The sequence below is a fragment of the Bactrocera oleae genome, chromosome 5 (genome assembly GCF_042242935.1).
Source record: "Bactrocera oleae isolate idBacOlea1 chromosome 5, idBacOlea1, whole genome shotgun sequence".
Lineage (NCBI taxonomy): Eukaryota > Metazoa > Arthropoda > Insecta > Diptera > Tephritidae > Bactrocera > Bactrocera oleae.
Window position 1 is genome coordinate 64,051,496 of NC_091539.1, and position 25,865 is coordinate 64,077,360.

The 25,865-nt window shown below is 33.5% G+C and overlaps 1 protein-coding gene across 1 annotated transcript in view; it reads left to right on the forward strand.

Annotated features, from left to right (window-relative positions):
* Positions 1–25,865, forward strand: part of Rhp (GTP-Rho-binding protein rhophilin) — a 95,435-nt gene that overhangs the window by 68,345 nt on the left and 1,225 nt on the right. The window contains exons 3-12 of the mRNA XM_036368979.2: positions 12,079–12,195; positions 12,294–12,421; positions 20,930–21,083; positions 21,181–21,322; positions 21,668–21,984; positions 22,114–22,258; positions 22,532–22,806; positions 25,001–25,133; positions 25,290–25,612; positions 25,682–25,834. Coding sequence (XP_036224872.2) covers positions 12,079–12,195; positions 12,294–12,421; positions 20,930–21,083; positions 21,181–21,322; positions 21,668–21,984; positions 22,114–22,258; positions 22,532–22,806; positions 25,001–25,133; positions 25,290–25,612; positions 25,682–25,834 — 1,887 coding nt within the window. The remainder of the gene's footprint in view (positions 1–12,078; positions 12,196–12,293; positions 12,422–20,929; positions 21,084–21,180; positions 21,323–21,667; positions 21,985–22,113; positions 22,259–22,531; positions 22,807–25,000; positions 25,134–25,289; positions 25,613–25,681; positions 25,835–25,865) is intronic.

Genomic DNA, 25,865 nt, shown 5'->3' on the forward strand with positions numbered 1-25,865 from the left:
CAAAAACGCCTAATAAGCGCCCATTCCACGCAGGCGCCCAACTTGATTTGCTATTCAGCACCGACTACTGTCGTTTTCGTTTCGATTTCAATGGAATTTCGACTGCTAAGCTACAAACATATTCCAGCAGTTTTATGTATTACTGATCACGTTTAGTATGGAATGCTAAGTAGCTGATTTGTAGCGATTTCATAACTCAATGAACGATTCGAGCATTTTGCAAGGTAACATAATTTGAATTTTTTAAAGAGCTACTGTAGTTTCTTATTACGCAGGGACGAAACAAAGTTTGTTACTAATTTTTAGGGTTTTTATAACGACAACTCCGATTCGTTTAAATATACTTGACTAATACGGAGATTTAAGTAAATGAGCCGAATTAATGCGGCTAATCATCTGTTAGCTATTGTATATGTATACCAGAAATCCAGCCAAGAGCAACTTTTAACCTAATTTCAGCAATTTTGATTAATCGTGGCTTTTGAATTCATCTTATTCACATTTCTTTTGCCCGAATGCGCATTTAACCTTTCGTAAAAGTTCACATTAAAATTGTAATCAAATAATACTCATAGCTTTTTTGCCACATGAAGAGTAATTTTGTAATTAAATATGCTTGATTGTTTCGCCAACCTTTTTTCTCACCACTGCGTAATATCTCATTATTTATTAATTCGAATTTTCATTACTTTTGCTGTGGATTTATTTTTGCGTAGAATCGCCTTTAAGCGAAAAAAGTACAATACTTTATTCATTCTTTCTAATTGACTTATAATATTTTCGTATTGAATGCGATTTATTTTTCTTCACTTCAAGTTCTCGGCAATTACTGTCGTCTGCGGTGAGTTCCGGTTGTGTAGAGATGTTTTATTATTCAAATAACAAATTGCGCAAATAAATAATTATAATTAAACAATTGTAATAAAAAATATGGCAATTTTAATCAAATCTACAATAAAGATGGATACAAAATGTCGCACAGTGGTGTAGTTTGGGAGATGTGGTATACACACTGTATTAAAACTATACGTATAAAGCTGTCTTCTATTCGCCATTTCTCTGCTCGCTTCTGCTCTCTTGTAGCAAAAATTACATGTTAAAGGCGCTACAAAGCTATCAAGTTAAATTGGTACAAGAGAGTACCCCTCATTAAAGAGGTATAAGCGCTATCTTCAATGCTACCTGTTTGTTGGAGCATCTGGAATAGTTTGTTCGGTTCGTTGGAGAGTAACGCTTGGCGAATCGAACACAGTTAATGTCTCAATTATGCGCAATTCTCACCTTCAGCTTTTTAAAAATATTTTTTTAATAAAATAATAAATTTTTCATTTGATGAAGGTAAATTGTCCTATATTTCTCCACATGCTATTTAAAGTAATATTAGCTGTATTCGATTCGCCATATTCCCTGCTCGCTATCTTTGAGCGCTGCTTTCTTGTCAACAATTTGACATGTTAAAGGAACCACAAATTGAAATAAATATCTAGGAAGTATGCAGATCATATCTGATTAGTTTCTGCAATGCTGCCAAATTTTATTTTACACATTTTAGACCAGTTAAGTATAGTTTGATCGATTCGCTACTCTCAAAAGCTGAAATCTTAACGAATCTAAGTAAAGTCAAATCCAATTCTGCATTGAAATTTATAGCTGAACTTTCTAGACAACTCAACTATTAATGTTGAACTATGAGTATATATTTTTAACGACTTTTGAAACCAGATTACTACCTAAAAAGTCGATCTCTCTCATAACAACCATTCTATGTAAATATTTTTATCAAATGACTAACAGCTTTTAGAGCTTTCCATCTGTAGAAATAGTTCGCCTAAAACACGCCTCTTCGAAAGCCCACAAAACTTTTTTAGGGCTTAGAACTGTTTTGACGAAATTTCTACAGTGAGTTATATGCTTCAACGCAGAATGAGCTTTGCTTGTGATGTGACTAATTTCTTCAATGGTTTCGATTAATTTTTAATAATCCTAATTGATTTTAGGACATAATACAGTAAATATAGACATATCGTTAATATTGTAGACATCTCTTTTATATATAAAAAAATCTGAAACAAAACACAGTACATGAATATCCAAAGGTCATATAAGTAAAGAAGAACGAGTAAAATGCTTAGCTCATCACTTCTTCAACACATGAGTACCAACGTCATGCCGCATTCCGCGCCGCAACACGTGCGCACTGTCGACACTAGCAGTGTAGGTGTGTCCGGCCAGTTTGCTTGTTCTATTCACTACGTCAATTTATTTTGTATTGGCACATAAAACACACTCATACTCGCACTTGTCTCTGTACATGCTGTGACGAGGCAATCGCCTTTGGCTTTATCAAGTATTAACTCCTTCTGCGTAAGCGACCGATGTCTACGAGTATGCTATTTTTAACTTGAGAATGCGAACTTCCTTTTAGCTTCTTTCCTCATTGTTTCTTCTTTTAAATACAGTTTTATTGTTTCTTAATTTAACATAATTTGTGTTTATATTGTGTTTCTAATTATATATTCATATGAGTGTAGTCAGTTTGGCAGCTCTTTGAGGCCATAGCAAGGAATTGTGTGTTGAAAGTGAAAAAATAAGCAATTAAATTATTCTTACAAAAAACCTTCAAAACCGTGATGTTTATTATTATTAGTAAGCAGTTATTGATCGATGACGTTCTACAAATGTACCTATGTCAGATCGCTTTTAAACACGAGGTATAGGTATAAATTGTTCGTAATAAATGTTGCCTACATTTCGGCGCGATCATGAAAATACAGATTCGATTTTAATACTCTGAACAGAAGGAAACGGCGGAGACCCCATAAAATATATACATAAATGAGCATCTTGGTGGGCTGAGTCGATTTAGCTATGTCTGTCTAAGCATGGTTTTTTCAAGAAGCCGCTCATTTGTCGGAATCATCAATATCGGACCATTAGAGCATATAGCTGCCATATAAACTGATCTATCAAAATCAAGGCTTGGTATGAAAAACTGTATTATTTGACGAAATATCTTCACAAAATTTGGCATGGATTATTATCCAAGACAAAGGTACAATGGTCAAAAAAATTAAATATAAACTGACCCATCAAAATAAAGTTCTTGAAAGAAACATTTTTTATATGTAAATTTTATTATAACTTCAAAGCAACCAAAAAAGTATTCACTTTGAAAAAAAATGAAGGTAACAAAATATTCATAGTCTAATTCTATTTAACCCTCACATATGAATCAAATATCAGTGCATTCTTTCTTCACAAATATATAATTTTCTCAGTAGAATTAACTCATGGCCATTAATTATATGAAATTGCATTACCCCAGTTCAAATTCTCTCGACAGTTCACTTGTGCATATGCCTGACAGCAGTGAGAGTTTCTACGTAATTCTGTTTCTTGGTGCGTATTTTTTTTATACAGTTATGGGAGTTCTCATCGAATTAAATAAAAAAAGGCTACAGTCTTGCCGTTACCAATAAAATAATTAATGCATATTAAGTCAAAACAGCTAGACTATTCTTTCAGCTGGCTAACAAAGAGAGAGGCACGCATAGTCATACGTATTAACATATGTACATACAAACCTACATCCGAATGCTTTCAAGTAAAAGTGTGGTGTGATAAAATGTTAAATGCTAATTTAATTAATTTACCATACATATTTACCCATATATTAGTTTATTATTAAATTAATTTGGCTGGGTCTGCACCTTGGTTCTTCAGCTTTCATTTTATTCAACAAAAACAGGTATTTAAGTCTGCAAAGTCTGCCGTGTGAGTTTGTCAACTTAATGCTGCTGCTAAGCTTCCGATACGAATGAAGCCGAACGGCGGAGACCACCTTGTAGTACGAGAAAATTAAAATAAAAGAAAAATACTTTAAGTATTTTATACCCTCAATAGGTGGTCAAAAATTCTAGAAATCTATGGATGGAACAAAATTGTGTGTTGTAGGCGTATATGGTTCACCGATTTGATGAATTCAATCAAATCAAAGGGTTTCCACCTGTTTGCAAATTTTAACTCAAAAAAAGTTATAAGATAAAAAGCACAATACAACCGGAAAGAGCTTAAAACAGCTTTCAGTAAAAAGTATTTTTGAGCAGAGTTGCCAGTTAGTCAAATAATTTAGTTCAATCAAATAAACACGGTAAAGAAATTATAACAATATGGGTATTAAATTGTAGACCTTTAAGAAGACTTACAGTTCTCAATATTTTTAAGAAGGGTTGCCACATGCTCAAACGTTATATAAAATTTAATTCATAAATTACATAAAATATTGCAAAATGGGCAGCAAACTAAACAAGTGTAGGAAATGTTTCTATTTAGAACAGAAATTGGTTCGGATTGCCACCTATTTGTTGTTGAAAAATCGATTATTCCAAGAATATATTGATCGAAATGAAACAAGTTTTTATTGCCTGAAAGATTTTATTGTAATACATATAATACTATATACCTAAAACTGAGCTACATTCTTATAAAGCACAATATTTGTAGTACACTCAGTGGTGTATCTCTTCTGTCGCCCGTTGTTCTATTTTGTCATAATAAAATTTTACTCTAAAAATTGTTTGAATTTCAAAAAAAAAATCAATATAATGGGCTATATATGTATATCCACGTCAAATATGTAAGTTAAACAAATTGCCACACACAAGGCTATCAAGAAAATATCGGAATCGAAAAATATTAATTGCATGTGACAAGCGTGCATCATTGTACTTGTAGTTGTTTTTGAGTATGCGATTCACCAGCAAAGCAATGTGGCATTCTCTTGCAACATTGGCGATGTCTATACGCCCTTTCCAACAGTATTGCAATATTTTTGATGCACATATGCTTATACCTACTATGCAATATATTCATGTTGCATGCGTTCTTCACTAAATTTTACCGTAGAATGCCAACACAATCACGTGTTCGAGCGAATTGTTTCCGCTTCAGCAACACAACGCGGCAACTGGCTTCTACTCATGTAAAGTATATAAAGTATGTAGGTATGAGACCTCAACGCCCAGCAGCCAATATTTGTAACGCGGCGATGTATTCTTGGCTTATCGCATTGTGTGCAATTGTTACAAATTTACTTAACTTTGTGTGCCACTGTTGTTTTGAATGCTGTAACTGTTGTTGTTGTTATTGCTGTTGGCTCTGTAGTCGTTGTGGTTATTGTTGCTGAAAATGAAGCAATCGCCGTTTATCGCACCGTTCGCTATCGCGTCCGCATTTCGTTCAAAGCCCCGGCGATAAGTCGAACATTCGCAAGAGATTAAGATACGCCTATCAACGCTCACTTTTTCTTACTCTGCACTGCACTGAGTTTCATTTTAGTTTATTTGCAATTAAATAAATATTTTTATTGCAGTTCAACTATATTTGTATCATTAACATACATTTGACTTGTTTTATTGCTGCTTACTGAATATATATTGTGTTAAAACTGGAACTCATATGTAGTTGTTATCGATTGCAATGCATTAACTACTCAAGAAATGAATTAAAATTAATTTAAAGTAAATTCTGCTGTTCTGTCATGGAAATTAATATCAAATATCTGTGGTTAACGAAAATGGGGCACTATAAATCATCTGATATAATGTAGAGTTCAGTTGAAGGATGCTTTCGCAAAGGTCTTTCGACTTCGAAGAGTTCTATTAACATGATTTAGAAATGTCTGTTCTCTTAATCAAGAGCGTAAGATAAGTTTGATGGAACTCTTAGCTAGCTTTCTACATAAACTAAAAGTTAAGATCCTGATAGCTGTATTGGACAACTGTCGTATTTATATACCCTGAGCAGTGTATATTAAGTTTGGCACGAAGTTTGTAACACCCAGCAGGAAACGTTGATAACCGTGTAAATAACATATATATATATAAATAATAATCAATTTTACTATGTCCGTATGTCTGCCCTTCCATTCATACGCGAAAGCGAACTAAGTAGTCCCACAGCTGTCGTCCTTAGCTCTTCAAGAAGCTATTCATTTGTCGGAACAACCGATATCGGACACCTATTGCATATAACTTTTATTCCAATTAATCGATCAAAATTAAAGCTAGGTACTTTTTATAACTTTTTTGCCATAAGAAATGCAGATGTAAAGGCTTCGGGCCAGCCGAAGTTAACATTTTTTCTTGCTTTAATAAGCGATTAAATATAATATTAATAATAATATTATTTCTGGAGATAATATGAAATGCTAAACTAATATTTAAGTTTTTAAATTAAATTGGCAATGCGAAATCGTGAAGAGTTCCAAGGAATCCTGACTCAGGGTAAATTTGGATATGATGTCATCATCAGCTCATTTCTAATTAATGTTTTATTTTAAAAGTATTAGAATTTCAAAATCCGTTTTGAATAAAAAAATATATTTTATTCAAAGGATAGTTAACAGCAACGTTGATTGACAATAAAAAATGCCATTTAGCACACCTGAAGGATACACATGCAAACTACTGCAGCTCTTGAGAATTTCAGTACTGTATCCCAGCTGTTCATATTCACCAATTAGATATACTATGTATGTGTACTGTTTGTACTATGTTCTTACACCGTATGCCATACTTTGTTATAGTTAAATTATTTGTGCTGATCACTAAGATTATAAATACTCGTTTCAAGAGTTGTGTGAACCTTCATATGGTTCGCACTACGCCTTAAAATCAGTGCAAATAATTACAGGATGGTTATCGCTGAATAGTAAAGTAGACCGCACCGTTGACAAGTGTTTATTAAATATGTCAATAAAATTGTTGCTGAACTTCTTTAAAAATTCTATAAATGCCTGGCAATACTATTAGTTATGGTACGTGTGTTTGTTCTTTAAAAATGTTATTGCGCAACTACTTTTGATATATAATAATGTGTCTGTATATTTCCTATGCGTTCAGGGTTCTATGAGAATATTTTTATGGCAGAATTACAAACGAAAATAAGATTTTTTAACCATGGAATACTTAAATGATTAAGTAAAAAATATCGGCCAACAGCGTTGTCGGAATTAGGAATCCGTTTTCTAGCCGTTGCAACTTACTGCTTAGATAAAATTTTTTAAATAAACGTGAGCTGATGATTTCGGTGTCATTTCTTTGTACAATTGCTCCTCTAAAATGAATAAAGACGTCTTAGCAAGAGACATCCGTTATTTTTTTCAATTTAAAAAAAAAAACCCGTTTTCAAGAAATTTTACTTTACTTATGCAGAAGTGCTTAGACCTTTAATTATGCTAAGTTTTTTAACTCTAATACTTATGTTTAAAAAAAAATTTATATAATTAACTCGCTATATATGCGTCTTAATTATGACTCACGTTTGAAGACGTCACGAAGCGACACGCAACTTCTTACGCTTTACAACACCATTAAATATTCTAAACTGCCTGCTCACGCCAGCGACAGGAAAGCGGAAAAGTCTGTTCACACCAAACCTTAATTAAATCTAACTATTAAATTCAACTGACAATGTTATAAAATTGGAAAAGCTTATCGTGAGCGCATGTACTCGTATTTAGGAAAACAAACTCCAATGGTCTACCATATATTCTCCATTCCATGCATCACGTTGTTGGGGGCGAACTACTTGTAGAAGCTACGCGCTCCTGCCTACACAAGCCATTCTAAAGCGCAAGCCACCACTAACAAAAACAGCAACAAAGACAACAACAAAACAAAAGCAGAAGCAACATTAAATGCTTCCTCTATTTGGATCGCATGAAACGCTGCAATAAGTGCTGTGTAAACCATAAAGTATGTGAGTATGTGTGTGTTTGTATAGAATATGGAAAACAAATCTAGCTTAAAAGGTGGATAAAAGTATAGAGCAGCACTTTGCTTGCAACATACATATAAATAAATGGCCACAAAGCGATCAACACAACAGATGACTGACCGACGATCAGCCACCCGTCACAATGCCTAACCGTCCAAACAATCGACGGACGAGCGACCGACGAACTCCGTGAGTTCTTGGCCACCGCAATCGATTGGGTGCTGCACGGCGAGTGCATTGACAGCTCCGGCGGTCGCAAGTGGGGAGAACTCGCTCGTTGTTGGCGTTTGATAGTGCTGGTGATGACACTGTTGGTCATGTTGACGTTGGCGGCATAGCGATGTATTGCAACAATGGCGAATGAGTTCTGGGTACGTGATATTTGCGGCAAGCACGTAATAGCGGCAGCGCGACGTTGACGACGATGATGAGACCGCGCAGTCACCGCGCTTCCATTCAAGCCATGAGTGAGTGACACTGCTGCAATTGTGGCGGCAACTGGCCTCGCTTTCTGGCTGACTTCTTGCTTTGTTCGCTCCTCTTTTGCTTGCTTCTTGTTACAAAACGAAGTTTGTTTTTGGCTTTTCATTTCACATTTTCCATTTCTAACTATGTGGCACAAGCGTCAGTGGTTATTTTGTTTACAACGAAGTTTTCGAGCTCCTAGGTCAATATCTGGGTTTTATGTAAATAAATGTGAATGCACTTTTTGCTTACATAGGTATATGCATAAATATATATAAATAATATTATATGTATTTACTTAATAAATGTCACAAGTTTTAAGGCCAGAAATCAAAAGGTACAATATCTATTTTTTAAAAGTCACTATTTGTACTGGGTTCAATTATAGTATAAGTTTAGTCTGAATGAGAAATAAGGTATATAAAATTGTAGCTGCCATTGAAAATAAAAATGTTGTGCCCAGAAACCTATAAAGCCTTCCTTAAGTTCATAAACGTTTACATTCACTGTCAAGGAAGGGTAAGTACAAATTCGACTGATAGTAGCAGGGGAAGTCCATTAGCATGCCATTGTGAAAGCGTTAAGATCATCATAAGACTAAATTGGCGACCATTTAATTTACTGAAGATTTTTACCAATAATAAAAATGGCTTATGGCTTATTTTCTCGTAAGTTATGGTCTTTCGCGATCATCAAATTGCCACTATACCTTGAACACTCCGTCTGTCTGTCTGTATATGCGCGAACTAGTCCCTCCATTTTGGAGCTTTGCTCTCCAAGAAGCTGCACATTTTTCGAAACCGCCGATATCGGCTGCCATAGAAACTGATCCGTCAAGCCCTTGTTTGAAAGGCCTTTTTCATTTGACGAGATATCTGCACCAAATTTGGCATGGATTATTTTTCAAGACAATGCTACAATCTCCAAATTTACTTTTCTGATCAAGCTCTTAAAACATATAGCTGCCATACAAACTGGCTGAACAAAATTAATATGAAGATATTTTTCAATCGGCTTCGGTGCAGCCGAAATTAACATTTTTTTTGTTTTCCATTAAATCATCCTATACTCATCTTATACTAGAATATAAGTACTCATATAATATAAGAAAATAATATAAATAAAATCCAAATCACATATAAGAAAACAACTCAAAGCGATTTCATTCCCAAGGTCTATAGAAGAGATGGACCCGGTATCAAATATCAAAAATATTTCAAAATTTCTTCGATTCCTAATGTTTTTATTGATCAAATACGCAACACTTTTGCATACAAATTCGATGCTATAAAAATATGTATTTATCTTTCTGAATATAATGTGTCTATGTTGATGTGCAATCGTTTAAACATTTGCACAGATTTTGTTTTCTATAATCATTTTTTTCAACATGCGTTATTAAGGACGATAGCCTTACATACACATACATATACTCTTTTGCGGTTATCGCCATTTCTATGCCGAGCGCCTTGTTTGCTAAAGAAATTGTTATTGCGCTTGGAACATTAGCAAATATTTGTTATGTACATAAATACCTACAAACTTACATATACACTTTGTGAGTGCCTCGCATACAGAAATCTATATTCCCTACAAAGGCAACTACACATACATATGTACATACCTACGTTTATATAATGTAATATAAATCTCTAGAAATTTATGAATAAATACACATTTCTGTTTGTATGTCAGTAATTGCCACTTTTACAACATTTTTCGCCAACAACATTCATGTAAATAGTGTCAACAACCTTTTTTGTGTTCTTAACTGTGTTTGCTTGATGTCTTGACGCCAATTTTTTTTTTAACTCTTCAACCAACTGGCAGTCACCAAAAAGACCAGAAAACAAATAGACACACACACATATATATGTACAGTTGTACTTGCGGTTACACTTTGTTTGACACGCTGTTCAACTACACACCATAGTTGTTGCTGCTATTGTTGTTCTATTTACATTTTACGCTTTACCAATCGGCATTGTGATTTTTCATGGCTCGCTATAAACAATGGTCGCCAGTTGTTAGTGCGGTCGATTTGCTCTTGGCTTTTTGGTGCTGAGTGTTGTTGTTGTCAGTTGTTTTTGCAGCATTTGTTTTTGTTGTCAGTGTCGCCTCTGTTGTCGTGTCTTTGATTGCCATTTGCATGTGATGACATTCAGTCAGTTGGTGGCTCTCTGTTTTGTTGTTACTGTTGCACATATTACATATAGTTGTACATATTACCATTTTATTGTTGCTTCGTTCTGTCTACATGATTTTACATACATACATACACATATATTTACATATTCTGCTTATGCACCTATTTTTATCAGCATTTCTGTTTGTTGTCCATCATTTTTGGCAGTTGACATTTGTTGCCATCCGCAAACACGCTTACACACCAATATGTGTTTATATGTGTTGGTATGTGTGTGGGTTAGTACAGGCTTCAATATGGTTATGCCATTCAACTTTGTTATGTGGGCCAAAAGTTAAGTTTTGTTCGCCATAATTTTTCATTTGGACTAATTCGGCACTAATTGGCCGCTTTTGGGCGCTAGTTCTGTGTATGGGTAGCCCAATAATTGGAGTATGGTATATGCATAAGTAATTTAGTTGCAATTTGAAGCTCAATTATTGAATATAATATTACTATTTTTACAACACATATGCGCTAAATCTCGAATAGTGATATAATAATAAACTAAAACATAACTTGTTATATATACATACATATATACAAACTATTTAACAATATGCTATTTAATAAAATATATGGTTTATACTTAGTGGTCGTTGAAAATTATACGAAGAGTGACGTTTTTTCGTATTACTCTATATTCTTCATATAAAATGTGGATGCCCCATTTGGAAGCAAACAATCGATTCTGTCGATAAAAAATCATCAACAGACTTTTCGTTCTCAGATTTGCATATATTGTTCACATGTAGAGACCATCAAAAAATGATAGGAGCTTACTTTTTAACAGTGTTAAGGTTGGGAGCAGCTTCATAGTATTTGTTTGCAAAGGGTGTTTTTTAGAGGTGTAGAATTTCGTACAGAGACAACTGTCAATTCAGCTGCCAAATTTGTTTCATAATTTTTAGTATAATTGGGACAATTATTAAACAAAACAGACACCGGAAATGTGTTTTAAAATTCTGAACTCTTTTTCCACAAACTTGTGTTTCAAGTGTCAAACTTAAATTTACATTTTACTGTCAAATAATCCATAGCGATGAGGCACATTCCAATTTGCGACTTTTTGGCTCCCACCATTTACGATCGAATACGTATACATTTGAAATGATAAGTTTTTTCTATCTCATAATAAGAAAAAATAAAATACCGTTAGACGCAGAATCTTCCCGTTGCAATTAAGAACTCATACTTGGAAAGTCTTTCTTAGAGGTATCTATCAACCAGTTTTACGAAACAAAAGAAAATTTTTTTTAACCACCCTAATATGTACATATAATAAGCAAAATTTTCCAGCGATTGTTCTATTGTATCTATTTTAACAGAGTCATCAGGCAAATTTTTTTCGCCAAAACTCAAATTAACTTTGTATGATGCACTAAATTATTCTCCAGGCAATCAAAAGTATTAAACGTATTTAGTTTAGTAAAAAATCCCACAACATAACTTCCTGCATATGAATGTATTTATACTTAGACTGACACATATTGTTATTGCTCATTATGCTATATTTTCACACATAGCTCTTATCTGCTGACTCACCGCTGGTTACAGAGTATATAAAATAGTACTTAAACTTTGCCAATCTTATTCTAAAAATTAGTTGACTAATCATTAATATATTTCCGTTCTTCTTCATTTTCCAGGGCTCCGACCCGCGTGCGGCCACATGCCGGGGCAAGTTACAGAGTCGGCGATGCAAATTGAATCAGGAAATCAACAAGGAGCTGCGACTGCGCGCTGGCGCTGAAAACCTATTTAAAGTGAGTAGTTCTTGTTCCTTATATACTTTTATGAGTTTTAGTTTCTTGTAAGTAAACATTACTCATCCTCTGCTTTATTTATATGTGTGTATTTGTAGGCCACCACAAATCGCAAGCTGCGCGACACCGTCGCTCTCGAGCTGAGCTTCGTCAATTCGAATTTGCAGTTGCTGAAAGAACAATTGGCTGAGTTGAATTCTTCGGTGGAAATCTATCAGAGCGATAGGTGAGTAGGAGCGAGTATTTACATATATACATATATTCCCATGCAAAGCATTTTTTTTTTATAATCTTATTGTGACACACATTCCAGGAAGTGTTTTTAGAACTTTCAAAAATTTATTACTTCAACCATTTTATTATCTATAAATGGAATTTTATGTTTGTATCAATTTCAGAACAATGCACCGTTTATGAAATGCATTAATCTTAGTTACTTGTGTTTAATGATACAAAGTAACGGTTCTATGTGACTAGTTGTGCTTTTATTGTTATCTAAGCACATTAAACACTTTTATGGAGATTGAAAGTAGTTGAAACTTATTTTTATAAAGCTGCTATATTATGATGTTTTTCCGAAAAGTTTCTTGTTGTGTACATATTGGAGATGAATTAAGGTCGCATAAAAAGAAAAAAAATACTGAAAGAAACTGAGTTTGTTCAAGAATACTTACACTATGACACTATGACACTTTGTAAGGTGTAAATTATAGGAAAGCCCGCTTAAAAGTACCAGTTAAGTTCTCAATCATCTTAGAAATATTTTATGATTTTTCTAATTTGTAGCTTAATCTTATGAATTCTTATCTATCAAGTAAAACTGGCATCAACTGAAGCGAAGAATAATTTATAAACTTCCCTTTATTACTACACCTTCACGCAGCCACTTTTATCTCTTCGAAGTCTACATATGAAGCAGTAGATATTAAATACTCAAATGAAGTAAAGAATGACGTTTATTTAAAAAAATAAGAGGAAACCATATCTGCGACTAATTAACTAATTTCAATCTAACTTCAAGTCCAAATTGTCGCTTGATAATTGGTCCAGTCTGATTTAAAAATGAAAAAATTTCTTGATTAGTACGAAAAATCGTGGAATGTAATAAAAATGAAATTTTCAACTAATAAATCTGGTCAACAAGCATTTTTAAAACTCAATTTCATTACAAAAAGCAATACATTTTTATTCATTCAAGTGGCTACAACAATGTTCAATATTTAAATTTAAAAAACAAATATTTATTACGACAAAGCTTTAATATAAGAATTTTTCATTTAATACTCACCCAGTTTGTTTAATAACAGGGCTTAAATTTGTTTTGTAATTTACTTAATTTTCTGCCAATCAACGAAACGTGTTAATATGCGATTATATAGTGGGTAATAAGTTTAACCCATAGCTAAAGCCATGTAATAAGCTGTTGACATTAAGACGAAAAATTTTCTATACAAATACTGTACTTCCACTGTATACGAGTATACGTATAACACAATATTTGTTTTTATAAGCCTTAGCGCGTGCTAAATGCGAATATTTGAAAAGTACCGTAAATAATAATGAATCATAAAAATATTCTCGTAATTTTAGTACTTCACTTGTTGTCGGTTTAATGTGAAGAACACACGGACTACACGGAAAATAAATTTTTGGTTTGGAAAAAGTAGTAGACAACGGTAATTTTGTATTACCATTAAAAAAAAATCACTTTAATTCTTATGAAAATTCTATTTTAACCCTTATAATAAATGAAAATAGTGATTTTAAAATTAATATTTTTTTTTTAAATTTTTTTTACAATAATATTTATAATTCTTTCGTAGAGTTCAAAAATTATATTTGATTTGAAAAAAATATGGATTCAGTTGAAATTAGATATCTAACAGTTGATTATCGAGTTCTATTCCTCTATTTATTCACTTTCGAACAATAACAATAGGAAATGTTTCACGAGTTTATTAGTAAATATTTCGTATAATTGAACTAATTACACCAATTCATTTCACTATTGCTCGCTTAATATATTTTTAATTCTTTGTTGCTATTTTAATTGCACTTAATTGTTGCAAATTATCATTTAAGCAAAGTTATACTGTATATACATTGAAAAAAGGGGAAATACCTATGTATGTTGATTATTTTTAAATGATGAAATATTCAATAAATCAAACAAGAAAAATTATTTAAGTGACTAACTGTACAATATCAATAGTTTTCCAATGTTTTTAACCAAAAAAATCGTATAACAAAGCAAAATAGTATGAATGGTATATCTTCATTGATAGTAATTATAACCAAAAATTTTTTTTTCTAAAGGTTAGCTCTGAATACTTAATAATTATGTATTAAAATTCAGATAATTTTTTTCGATTTTTAAATTATTAGATTCTTGGTCTTAGAGAGCTGTCCTCATTTTCTGCATAATTATTTACATGACATTCCCAACGGGTTAAGAAAGTAACTCATACGCACTGTATTTCTTAATCCAAAATTTTCTAACGTCAGATGTGACATGTCTCATGAAATCTCAGCAAATAACTTATTGTATATTAAGTTTTGCAACAATTTTCTAGAGCCCAAGCGTAGCAAAAAATCTACTCAAATAAAATATTAAATAATTTTATAACAAAGAATTTAGGTATTAAGAACTTTTCACAAAATAAAAAAGTAATTAGTTGCTGTCACAGAGTTATATAGTAATGCATGCAAAATTTTATACATGCACACACATACATGTATAATTTTCGTAGTCTCCTATGTGTATGTACATTTGTTTTCGCATTTTACTTATTTGCGTCGTAATTTCTGGTCAAGCGCGTTTTTACTCAACCAAGCGGAACTCCCAAAAAGCTGCCAATCGTATGCCATATATGTATATATGTATACCTATGTTATTTACAATTCGCCTGCTAATATTTGTGTTGTGCTGATTATAACAAGTGTTTATTTTTTTTGTTATTGTTATTGGATGTCGAATTTAAATATTTGCGAAAAATTTCTCTCATTACTTGTGTGTTTGTAAGAAACAAATACCGACATACCGGCACACCTGCATAAATAAGCGTTAATACTACAAGTAAACTTGTAGTATAAGTGTGGCTTCTAATAGAATCGAAGGCTTGTTTATGATATTTTGCAAGTTATTATACACATATTTATATAATAAATGAGATAATTTTTAATATCTATTATAAATAGCGATATCGGTGGACTTAGCGTTGGTCCAAAACAAATTACAGACTTTTCGTGATAACAAAAAATAAATTATTTCAGTGTTTATCTTTCATAATTGGTTTGAGTAATAATTATATATTCCTTTAAAAATACTTTTTACGTCATGAAATATGACTATGCATATCAGAAGATAATTTATTGAGTTTTTATTGATTAATTTATATTGGAGTTAATAAAGAGAAGTCCAATAAGGTAGATTCTAAAATTCTGGAATTTTTAATAACTGATAGGCGACAATTAAACATGATGGTAATATTGAAAATATTTTAATGTAAACACATCAACGATTTCTGCATTGCCTTTTATTTGAAACCAATTTTGTAAAATTATTTTAAATTTTTTTGTGATTTTTTAAACATGTGGCAACTCTTCGCAAAATCTTTTTAAAGAGAAACAATTTTTAAAAAGGTTTAATTTTATAATCGAACTGTATAATAAATTTTGTTAAAAAGTCAAAAGTCATATTTTAAATGGCTGGCAACACCTCTAAAAAATTATTGCAACTATAAATCTTTTTAAACTTCTTAAACTTATTTGGTATCTAGGTTAAAGTAACTCGCTTTTTTTTAAATTAAATTTAATTACTGGTTTTAAACAGGATGCAACCCGTTTCTAAAGATATTCAGTTGTAAGAGAATTTGAAGCTCTTTTCAAGATCAAATATTATAAACAATTTAATAATTTACCTTAATTAAGATTTTAGTTAAGATTAAACATTTTAGAGTTATAAGTAGATCTTGACTCTATAATTATGTGAATTAAATTCGAATCACATAAAACGACTATTGAGAATTCCAATTTATTTATGAATCTCATGTAAACCGTGTTATAAGATGCTGTTTCTAAAAGGAAGTATCATATTTTCTTGTTCCATCTTCTAAGGGTATAATTCCATAAGAGATGAGAAATAGAAAAGCTTTAAATATATATGTACATATGTATATACTAATACTTTTCTGGCAGTTAAGGGGCACACCTAGTGGGACAGCCTAAAAACGCCGATGTTTGGAAATTAAATCAAAAAGCAACTGTACGAATTTGTCCACTACACTGCTACAGTAATTTCTATCTTCTACGTGGATGAACCCTAAAAAAAACGCTCTACTCAAATATCGTCTGTACAATAGCCTTTGGTCGAAAAAAATTAGACATTTACAAAATGGCGACGTTTTAAAAATAAAATTGAATTTTACACAAATTTGTAGTCCTTTATGAATGAAAATCGATTTTGTAAAAATTTCATACTAGGTATGCCTCTTTAAATAAAATGTTATGAATCTAAATTCCTGCATATTTTGTATGTGGTTTATATATAGATTCAAAAATTTAAAGTCTTCAACAATATTTTGGAATAAATGCTTGAAAGAATTTGTATAATCTCTAATATTTAAAACAAAAATTTTTGTGCCGCTTATTATGTAACGTTTAATGCATTTTTGTAATTTTATTTTTAAGCAAATTAAAAAAATGTAATCAAAATAGTTGGAAAATACTTAAAACATTGTTTGCACGAAAATTTAAAATCTTAAGTTTAATTGCTTTCAAGCAAATCGCTACAGTCTGCAGCATGAAAATTAATTTCCGTTATCTTTCGGTATTGTTTTCACTTAATCTGCTTGATCTCTCACATAGTACGTATCTTTTTTAATTAGAAATTTATATCGTTTTCTTTTTGCCTTTTCCACATTTTTATTTATCTAATTTTTATCGCTTTTGATCGCAAAGTGCGCGAAGCTTGCGTGTCGTAGGCTTTGCAGTGAGTTTTTCAGCAGAAATTTACAAAAGTTTTTCGCGTTTTTGGGCGTTCATTGCGTACAAGCGTTTTAATGGCTGAGGCGCGCTGTCTACTTTTGTTGTTATTATTGTTTAATGTTAGTTATTATTATTGTTGTTATTACACGCTTGACTTGCAATCCGCTTGACACGCGCTGGTGTTTTGGATTTTTCTAACAATTTTTTTCCTTTTATTTCTTGTTTTTATATTTAACATTTTTCAACGTTTTTCCAACTAGTTTTTGTGTTTGTTTTAATTTTTGTGTTTTGTATTTATTTTTATTTTTTTATGTTTATATTTTCATAAACTAATGTTTACTGCAACTGCAAGTTGTTGCTTTTGTTGTATTTGCCGTAGCTTGCCGTTGCAGTTGTGATTATTTAACAGTCATTCAACAACTGTATTTGCTAATCATATTGTAACAACAATCGCACATTTGCAATTATAATTATACTCATAAATACTTTGCTGCTCGTGAAATTATTTTTTTTTTTTTACATTTTCTAAATTCATTTGTTGATATTGTTTTCGCATTTAAATCGCGGTATTTTTTAATTTTTTTTTAATTATTCAATGCATTAATTTTTCTCCTCTCCTATTATTATAAAACCAAATAACAGTCATTAAATACATTACAGAATAGTATCGACGGCCAATAAAGTAGTTGCAGAAAATATTTTTGCCACACAAGCGGATAAATTACTGTTTGTTTTGACTTACCGTTATTGCATTTAAACTTGTTCGTCAGCTTTATATAAAATGATCTTATCTAATATGAAATATGTTTAATATATTACAATTACGTTAAGTAGAAAACAACGAGATTCTAGCGGGCTAACAACAATGTAATGTTTTAAATATAACTCAAATCATTTTTCAAATTTCAATTTTCCAAATTCAATATGTATTTTATCCATCTACATTCGAGAGCAACACACCAATTATAGCTATCAAAACAAGCCTCAGTTTCGATGTTTACTATTTCCTTGATGCTTATTTTCTTAAAATAAAAGGTCTAAGTAAAGGAAAAAGTTGCCAGTTGTAGAAAGTACGTTGCAACCGGAAGCAATTCAAAACCCAATTCGTGCAATTTTGCTTTCAAACAGAGCTCTTTTCCGCTCTTTCGTCGCTCAAATGGCCCAATAGCTTTACATGATGGTGTTTTACTTTTTAAGATAGCCCATGAAAATTATTACTGGTGTATACTGCTTGAACGCCTTCAAAAGCTGCTGCGAATCATTAACTAGACAGTATCCACTTTACACAGAACGTTCGCATACTCAAGTTTTTATAAACAATATATCCAAGATTGGATCTTTGATACCTTTGGACTATCAGCTATCTCGATCAGCTTCATTTTATAGTCGTTCAATATCATTTCGTGGATTTTTTTATGTTTTCGTCCATATCTGCTTTTTTTTAACATTCACATTCATAGTTTTCGGTACTCAGACATTTCGAACGGTATTTATAAAATCATATGGTTGCAAGAGAAAAGAGTTTTCTAACAGTCAAGATCTAAGAGTCAAGTTGTTTCAGAATGTTTCATTTTGTTCAAAATTGGTTTTACATGATTCTAAGCTGTCTCGTTAAGTGAGCTGGGGCATTAAAGTTAAAATTAGAATTTAAACAAATTCCTTGCGAATTGTGTCACACCAAGAACTCTATATCCTACCAACCAATATTATGCGGCAGCGGTGAAATTTGTATACGAATCCTTTGAAAGCATATTCTCACTTCAAAACATATTAACTCAATCCTTGTAGAGTCATATCATATAAATGAAACAAAGACCATAACTCCAACCGAGAGATCGCCACAAACAAAAAATCTCAATTCATGCTACTAAGCCCAAGTTGGATACTGTCAAAATTTCACCCAATCGTTTTCACATGATTTGTCTCAAACTGACACTGCGTGAAACTATTTTGGGTAACCCTAAAATCGAGTCTGTTGTTGAAATTATTGGCATCACAAAGGAACCCAGAGTTCAATTCAATTATGAACTTTTACAAACAAAAAAGTTTTGCACTTGATGGTTGCCTCGTTTTATGAACTTTCTCCACATACAGCTTATATACGACCGATGAATTGAAGGAATGTTCCAAGCCTCAAACAATACCTCAATAGAATAACATGTCACTCAAATGAATAGATGAAGATGGAGACCAATATTTATTTTGAAGGGCTTGAAGCTTAAAATCGAATGGTTATCGGAATGTTGGATGGAGTTTATGTGGAAGAATAAAGCCATTTTTTCATTCAAAAAAAGACCTTTCATTGTTAGTCCAAACGCTTTACATGTAGTATCTATATTTTTGGATCTTAATGTATAAAAACTGGCTTATGCGGCCTTCATAGCCAAATTGTCAACAGCCAGACCCGCATCCGAATGATCCGGGATTCAAAATCTGCCTTATATCAAATCCCTTAAAGTATTTCCTACATGAAATAATTTCAATGAAAACCAACATAGGTTCGTAGGCGGCATAAAATAAGTAAGACCTAAAATTCAATCTATAAATTTATGTTACAAATAGAAGATTCAAAAATTAGCAGAAGTATAAAAAAATCTTTATGATATCCACTGTTGCCTTGTAGGTGCATCTTTCTTAATTATCACCACAAACAAATCAATGCTTGGCAATTTCAAGGTGTGTTACACGCTCGCTGGATGTATGTCAGTAGTCACCGTTATTAATCACAACTTCATCAAAACAGCAGCTTAAAATCGGACAACAACAGCAAATATCACCACAAAAGAGGTGTGTCTTAGCCCAATAGGTGCGAATATGCCGCTACACTGAGCTTTGTGTCACCACTGCCAATTTCAGTCAATTAATGAAGCTTCTTCACGGCAGTGAAAGAGTACTTCATACAAAAGCAAGAATGCGGCTTTTATTAAGAAACAGAACAAATGAAATATGTGTGCCATTCGCAATATTATTTATTTGTAATTGTGACAATTGGAAGCTATAACTCTTTCAAACACATACTTATACACATAACACACACAGGCGACGTAAATACTTGTATGTGGAGTAGCACAGCTTGGGTTGAAATTCGGCAAACCATTGCTTTGAAAATAATGTTGATGATATTTTGTATTATCAGTTGAGTAGTTGATAAAAAGCGTGTCACGGCAGACACAGCTACGGACATACATATAAATATTTACCCATAAGTAGTAATTGCGGGCCAAAAACAACAACGTAAAATCGCATTTCGGTATGAGCTCCCCAGTGTACTCACTAAATTACCAGCCGCTGCGAGAGAAAATTTCGCGGATTACAGTCGCATTATGCTTCGTCTTATGGCTTTAAAGCTTTGCGCCTTTTGTTGCTGTTTTTTTTCGCTAATGCGCCTCAGAACATCCGCGGCCGGCGAAATTTGTATAGACTGTGTCGTTGGCCCAAATAGCTGCAGGCGATTGGGGTCAAAGTGCCAAATGGCACTTGATTGCTATAGAATGAAAAGAAAAAATAACAAAAAAAAATTTAAAGCAAAATAAAAAAAAAGTAACAAATTAAAAACAAAAAAAAAAATTATAAATAAAAATTCACATAAAGCGGCTGGTGAAGAAGAAACATCACATAATGGCTGTAATAAGCAACAAAAAAAAACTTAATTTCTGATTATTTTTTATCTTTCCTTTTAGTTTTTACAAACTAATAAATTCTTGCGCTAAATAATGCAATCTTTTTCCGTTATTTACTTCATTTGCAGTCATGAAAATTTTATGCCAATGATACCGCTTGGCCTTAAGGAAACAAAAGAAATCACTTTTATGGAACCCTTCTCAGATTTAATATTGGAACATTATAGTGAGGAGCCATCACTGTATTTGGATGCCATCGCCGACATCACAGACACCAGACAGGTAAATTAATTAGCACATATATTTATGTCAAACAAAAGACTTAAGCAACGAACTCGTTTGTGTAAAATAATGCTTTTCTTATACTTGCACTTTGTAGGCGTCCAGAACACCATCACGCGACGCACAAGGCGTGGCACTGCTCTTCCGTTACTACAATTTGTTGTACTATGTGGAACGGAGATTCTTTCCGCCAGATCGGAATTTGGGCGTTTACTTTGAGTGGTACGATTCGTTAACTGGTGAGTTATCTGAAATATATATAAAGAATTTTGGAAGTTTTCAGCGGAAAACTAAACAAGTAAGGAAGTGCTAATTTCGCGTTGAACTGGATAAACTTCATTAATTTTATATGCTAAACCATATTATGGTCAAACAAAAATTCCACTGAAATTCCTGTAATTTATATGTTACAACAAATTTGGTCTAAATTGATCGGGTAGTCGCTGAGGTATGATTTTGCTTAAAAAGAGGCGATACCACGCCCTTTTTTCAAATTTTTTTACTACCAACTAGCTTAATGATTAATATCACATTATTTAGAGTTTAAAGTTTAAAAACTTATTTATGTGCTTTCTCAACCACAGGTGTACCCTCCTGTCAGCGCACAATTGCCTTCGAGAAGGCCTGCACGCTCTTCAATTTGGGCGCCATCTACACACAAATCGGCGCGCGACACGATCGCACCACCGAAAAGGGATTGGATGCGGCAGTGGACAGCTTTTTGCGCGCCGCCGGCATATTTCGACACATCTACGACACATTCACCAACGCGCCGTCCATGGACCTAAAACCGCAGGTGCTCGACGTACTCGTCTCGTTGATGCTGTCACAGGCGCGCGAATGTCTCTTCGAGAAGTTGCAGCTGCAAATCGAGGCACTCGGCCTCACCGAGTCCAGTCATGTAAGTGCATATGCTAATGCAAAGTGCAAACGATGGCAGCGATTGATTATGTCACTGGTTATTCTACGCAGTTTCCGCTGAATATTTTCAATATATTTATACTATTTTTTGTATCTCCTCTCCGCTCAGCTCTTCAAAGATCTGGCAGGCGAGGCGGCGCAACTGACGCTCGAATACAATGAAATGCACAAAAACATACAAATGAATGACACACACACATACTTGCCGGAGTGCTGGGCCGGTCTGGTGCCGCTCAAAGCCGAGTTCTACAAAGGTAAGCATTTGTGTTGGTGTTGTTGTTGCACTTGCCGCGCGCGCCTTTTGCAGCTGAGAATGTCGCGATATGCTGTGGCTCGCTTGGAATGCGACTGGCTTACCTTGTGCATACACACACACACAAATTTATTGCACACGTGTTCATGTCGCGCTGCACATATCAATAATAATCATAATCATAAGCTTTACTAATCGTTCGTCACCTTGTTTACTTATGCGTTTTTCTTTCATTCCAACTCTTTGTTTCGCTTAACCGCGCTTGTTTGTGCAGCTCTGGCCCACCACTACGAGGCGTGCAGCGTTGACGTGACGGCCGACAAGACGTCGCTCAGCACCAAGAAGAGTCAGGCCACATCGCATGGCGGCACCGCCAACGAGTCATTTATCGGCAATGCGCGGGAGGCGTTACGCGCCGCCGCTGCTGCCTTTGAGGAGAGCGAGGAGGATGCGGCAAGCGCGACGGCGCTGAAACGCGCCCATCTCAAAGAGGCGCTGGCTAGTCATGAAGAAACGCAACGCCTGCAGCGCATGTGCCGATTTTTGAAGGTGAGTCTAAGCAGACATATCTACAAACATATGTACATACATATATTTCTTGTATGCAGCTATGTATGTAGGTGTATATATGTATGTATAGCAGTATAAAATAAAATGTGTGGTATGCCGCTAATTGCTGCTGCGCTTGCTTTCAATTCATAAAGTGCTGCCATTCAGCATTGTTGACACTTGACATTAGATAATCACAACAACACGGCATGTCGGTTGATGACACACCATAAAACGCCCACCGCTTGATGCTTTAAGTGGTGTGCCTTACCAAGTTTGTAGCAGCGCAACTAATTTATTGAAATATGCTGTTGTAAAGTCTAATTTATAGTTGGCCTTGATTATATCTGAGAAATTATAAATCTTCGAGAAAGAATGCGCTTGACGGCAAAATTTATTTAAATGCGCTGATTTGATTATATTACCGCAAATTAAAGATTTTGAATTTTGTTACGAATTTTTTTTATTAAAATAAATTTTTCTTGGAACATTTCAGTACAGATCAGTAGATAAAGGATTACTGTATATAACATAGTTTTTTTAGAGATTTATATTGAGAGATGATTTCTTCTAAGCAACTTTTTAAAGCTTATGCAAATCTAGTAAATAAAAAATTAACACGGAAGCGGCTCTTCTCGTTTACGAAAACAGATTTCAACCAGAACTCCTATGAGGCTTTATGTTCCAGATAAGTTTAATATATTATTATAAGTTTCAACTATATATGATTCTCTCATAAAACTTCATTTCTTCATTATGTGTTCGATTTCCCTTATAGAAAAGGGGTATTGCTATTAATATAATATATAATGTGTGCCAAAGCCTCCAAATCGATCAGAAAATCAAAATTCTACCACGGAACTTGTCCTAAGACAGCACGATGAAGCATCTGAAGTTAGGGGCCCAAGTTATGAACATCAACATAAAAAGAACCGCACTTATTGACAAAGTTATTTAAACGATTTAGTACATGATTTGAGTTTTTTTTTGAAGCTGTAAGTGACGAACATGGTGAGAGGTTCCATCAGTAAGGGAAGAATCGCTATCAAGGGAATTGGAGCGCAGGAATGCTCGCAGATTATTGTTGGAGACTTTAAAAAGACCCTACAGAAGCCAAATATTCACGAAAATCATAATTTTTTTTTTTTAATTAAGCAATAATTTATCTAAATCTATTTGATGTTTGTACTTTATAAGAAAATACCAATATGAAAACCTAACCTTTCAATTTTTTTCCATTTGAGATTAATAATGACCTTTTCGAAAACCGAGATCTTATTTCAATTTTCCTTAAAGTCTAACGATTTGATCCAGACTAACCAAAAACTACATTTTCACGTATTTTAATACAATTCTTGTCCAGTAACTTTAGCGACCTCTACTCGAAGTCTTTTTTACGAAAATTTCAAGTATTTTGGTGGTAGTCTAGCATTGACACGCTCCATACCCAAAATATGTTGAGTCGATCCATAAGAAATATTGAGAGCCCCTGCTACCTCCTTGATGCCAACACAATGATTTTCAAGCACTGTTTCATTAACTTTTTCAATGTTATCGTCATTACGGATGGACAACTCGCATGAGCCAAGTTTTCGATGACTGCACGACCCACACCGAATGCTTTGGCCACTAGCACTGAGCTGGGCAAGTTGGTTGTGGAGTTTATATATTCCGTTCGGTATTTATAATGTATTCACTCAGTGCTGTTACCAAATATGTGGTTTCAGCGAAGAAGCAAGCGTCCTTGAGTTTAGAACAATTTTTGATATCTACCATGTCTCAAGTTTTCCTTTGATTATATTTAGTATTACTTTCTATACAAAGCAATATTATTTTCTAATGCAAAATACCGTTTCGAGACCTCTGCAAGATTTTTTTTTGACCTTCTTTGGCAAATCGATCGAGTTTAATAATATCTGATTTGGCCATATAGGTTACAATACCCTCTCACATTGGCCTCTATTATTTTATCGTCAGTTTAAAATACTGTTATAGGAATAAAGTAGATAATCAGCTTTCGTTTTGATTTCACTATGTGTTCTGCCATATATATTGTAAAAATACATTTATTTTTGATAAAGAACACAATCTGTAATCGTTAGTGTCTAAAATATATTTTGAGGTTAAAAATTTACCTTTAAGAATGTAATATAATATTTATATTTCAATGTTTTATCAAACTGCCTTTTTTCAGAACAAACTAAGTCTGACACAGGTTCTTAAAGAAGCCCACTACAAAACACAAGACGAGTACGAAAAATATCTAGAAGAGGCGCCACAAACCGATATAAAAGATGATTTTCACGTGATAGATGCTGTAACAGAAGGTAAGGGATCATAAATATACGATACAAAAATCGCAAAAAAAAAAAAACTCAAGAATATATAAAAACATTCTTCAAACGTAGAAATCAAAAAAATAATAATTTTTCATTCCATTTATTTTAATTTTCTACAACTTCTTTTCTATTTCCACTCTACAGCTTGTTCTAAATTCACACTCTCCTTAACCGGCCCCGATTTCACATCATATAAAGTAGAGGACCCTTTCAAACGTCTTGGACCCATTGCGATTTTCTCTGCACGTCGTCATTGGACTGCGCCACGCTGTGTACGCCTACAGAAGGGCTCTTCCATATATCATGAGAGTGCGCACACACACTATCGTTGTCACTGTCCGACGCCAAACGAAGGCCACGAAGTTGGCTGCAGTCAATACAAAGAGGATGTGGAGAGCTTCGGTTTTCATGTGCGTGGCGATGCGCCGGTCATTATAGCGCATGTCGAAATCAACTCATTGGCTGATGTGAGTTGTTGACTTGAATTTTATATAGCATGATATTAATTTTTGTTTTTTTTTTCTTTAAATTAACAGTTGGGCGGCATCAAAGAGGGCGATTTTATAGTAGAAATTGCTGGCATCGATGTGAAGTGGTATTCACACCAACAGGTGGTACGCCTAATACAGTCGTGTGGTAGTACGCTGGAGCTGAAAGTCATTACGCCAATGGATAGAAATTATTTGAAGGTAAGGCTTTAAATATATTATATTTTTATTT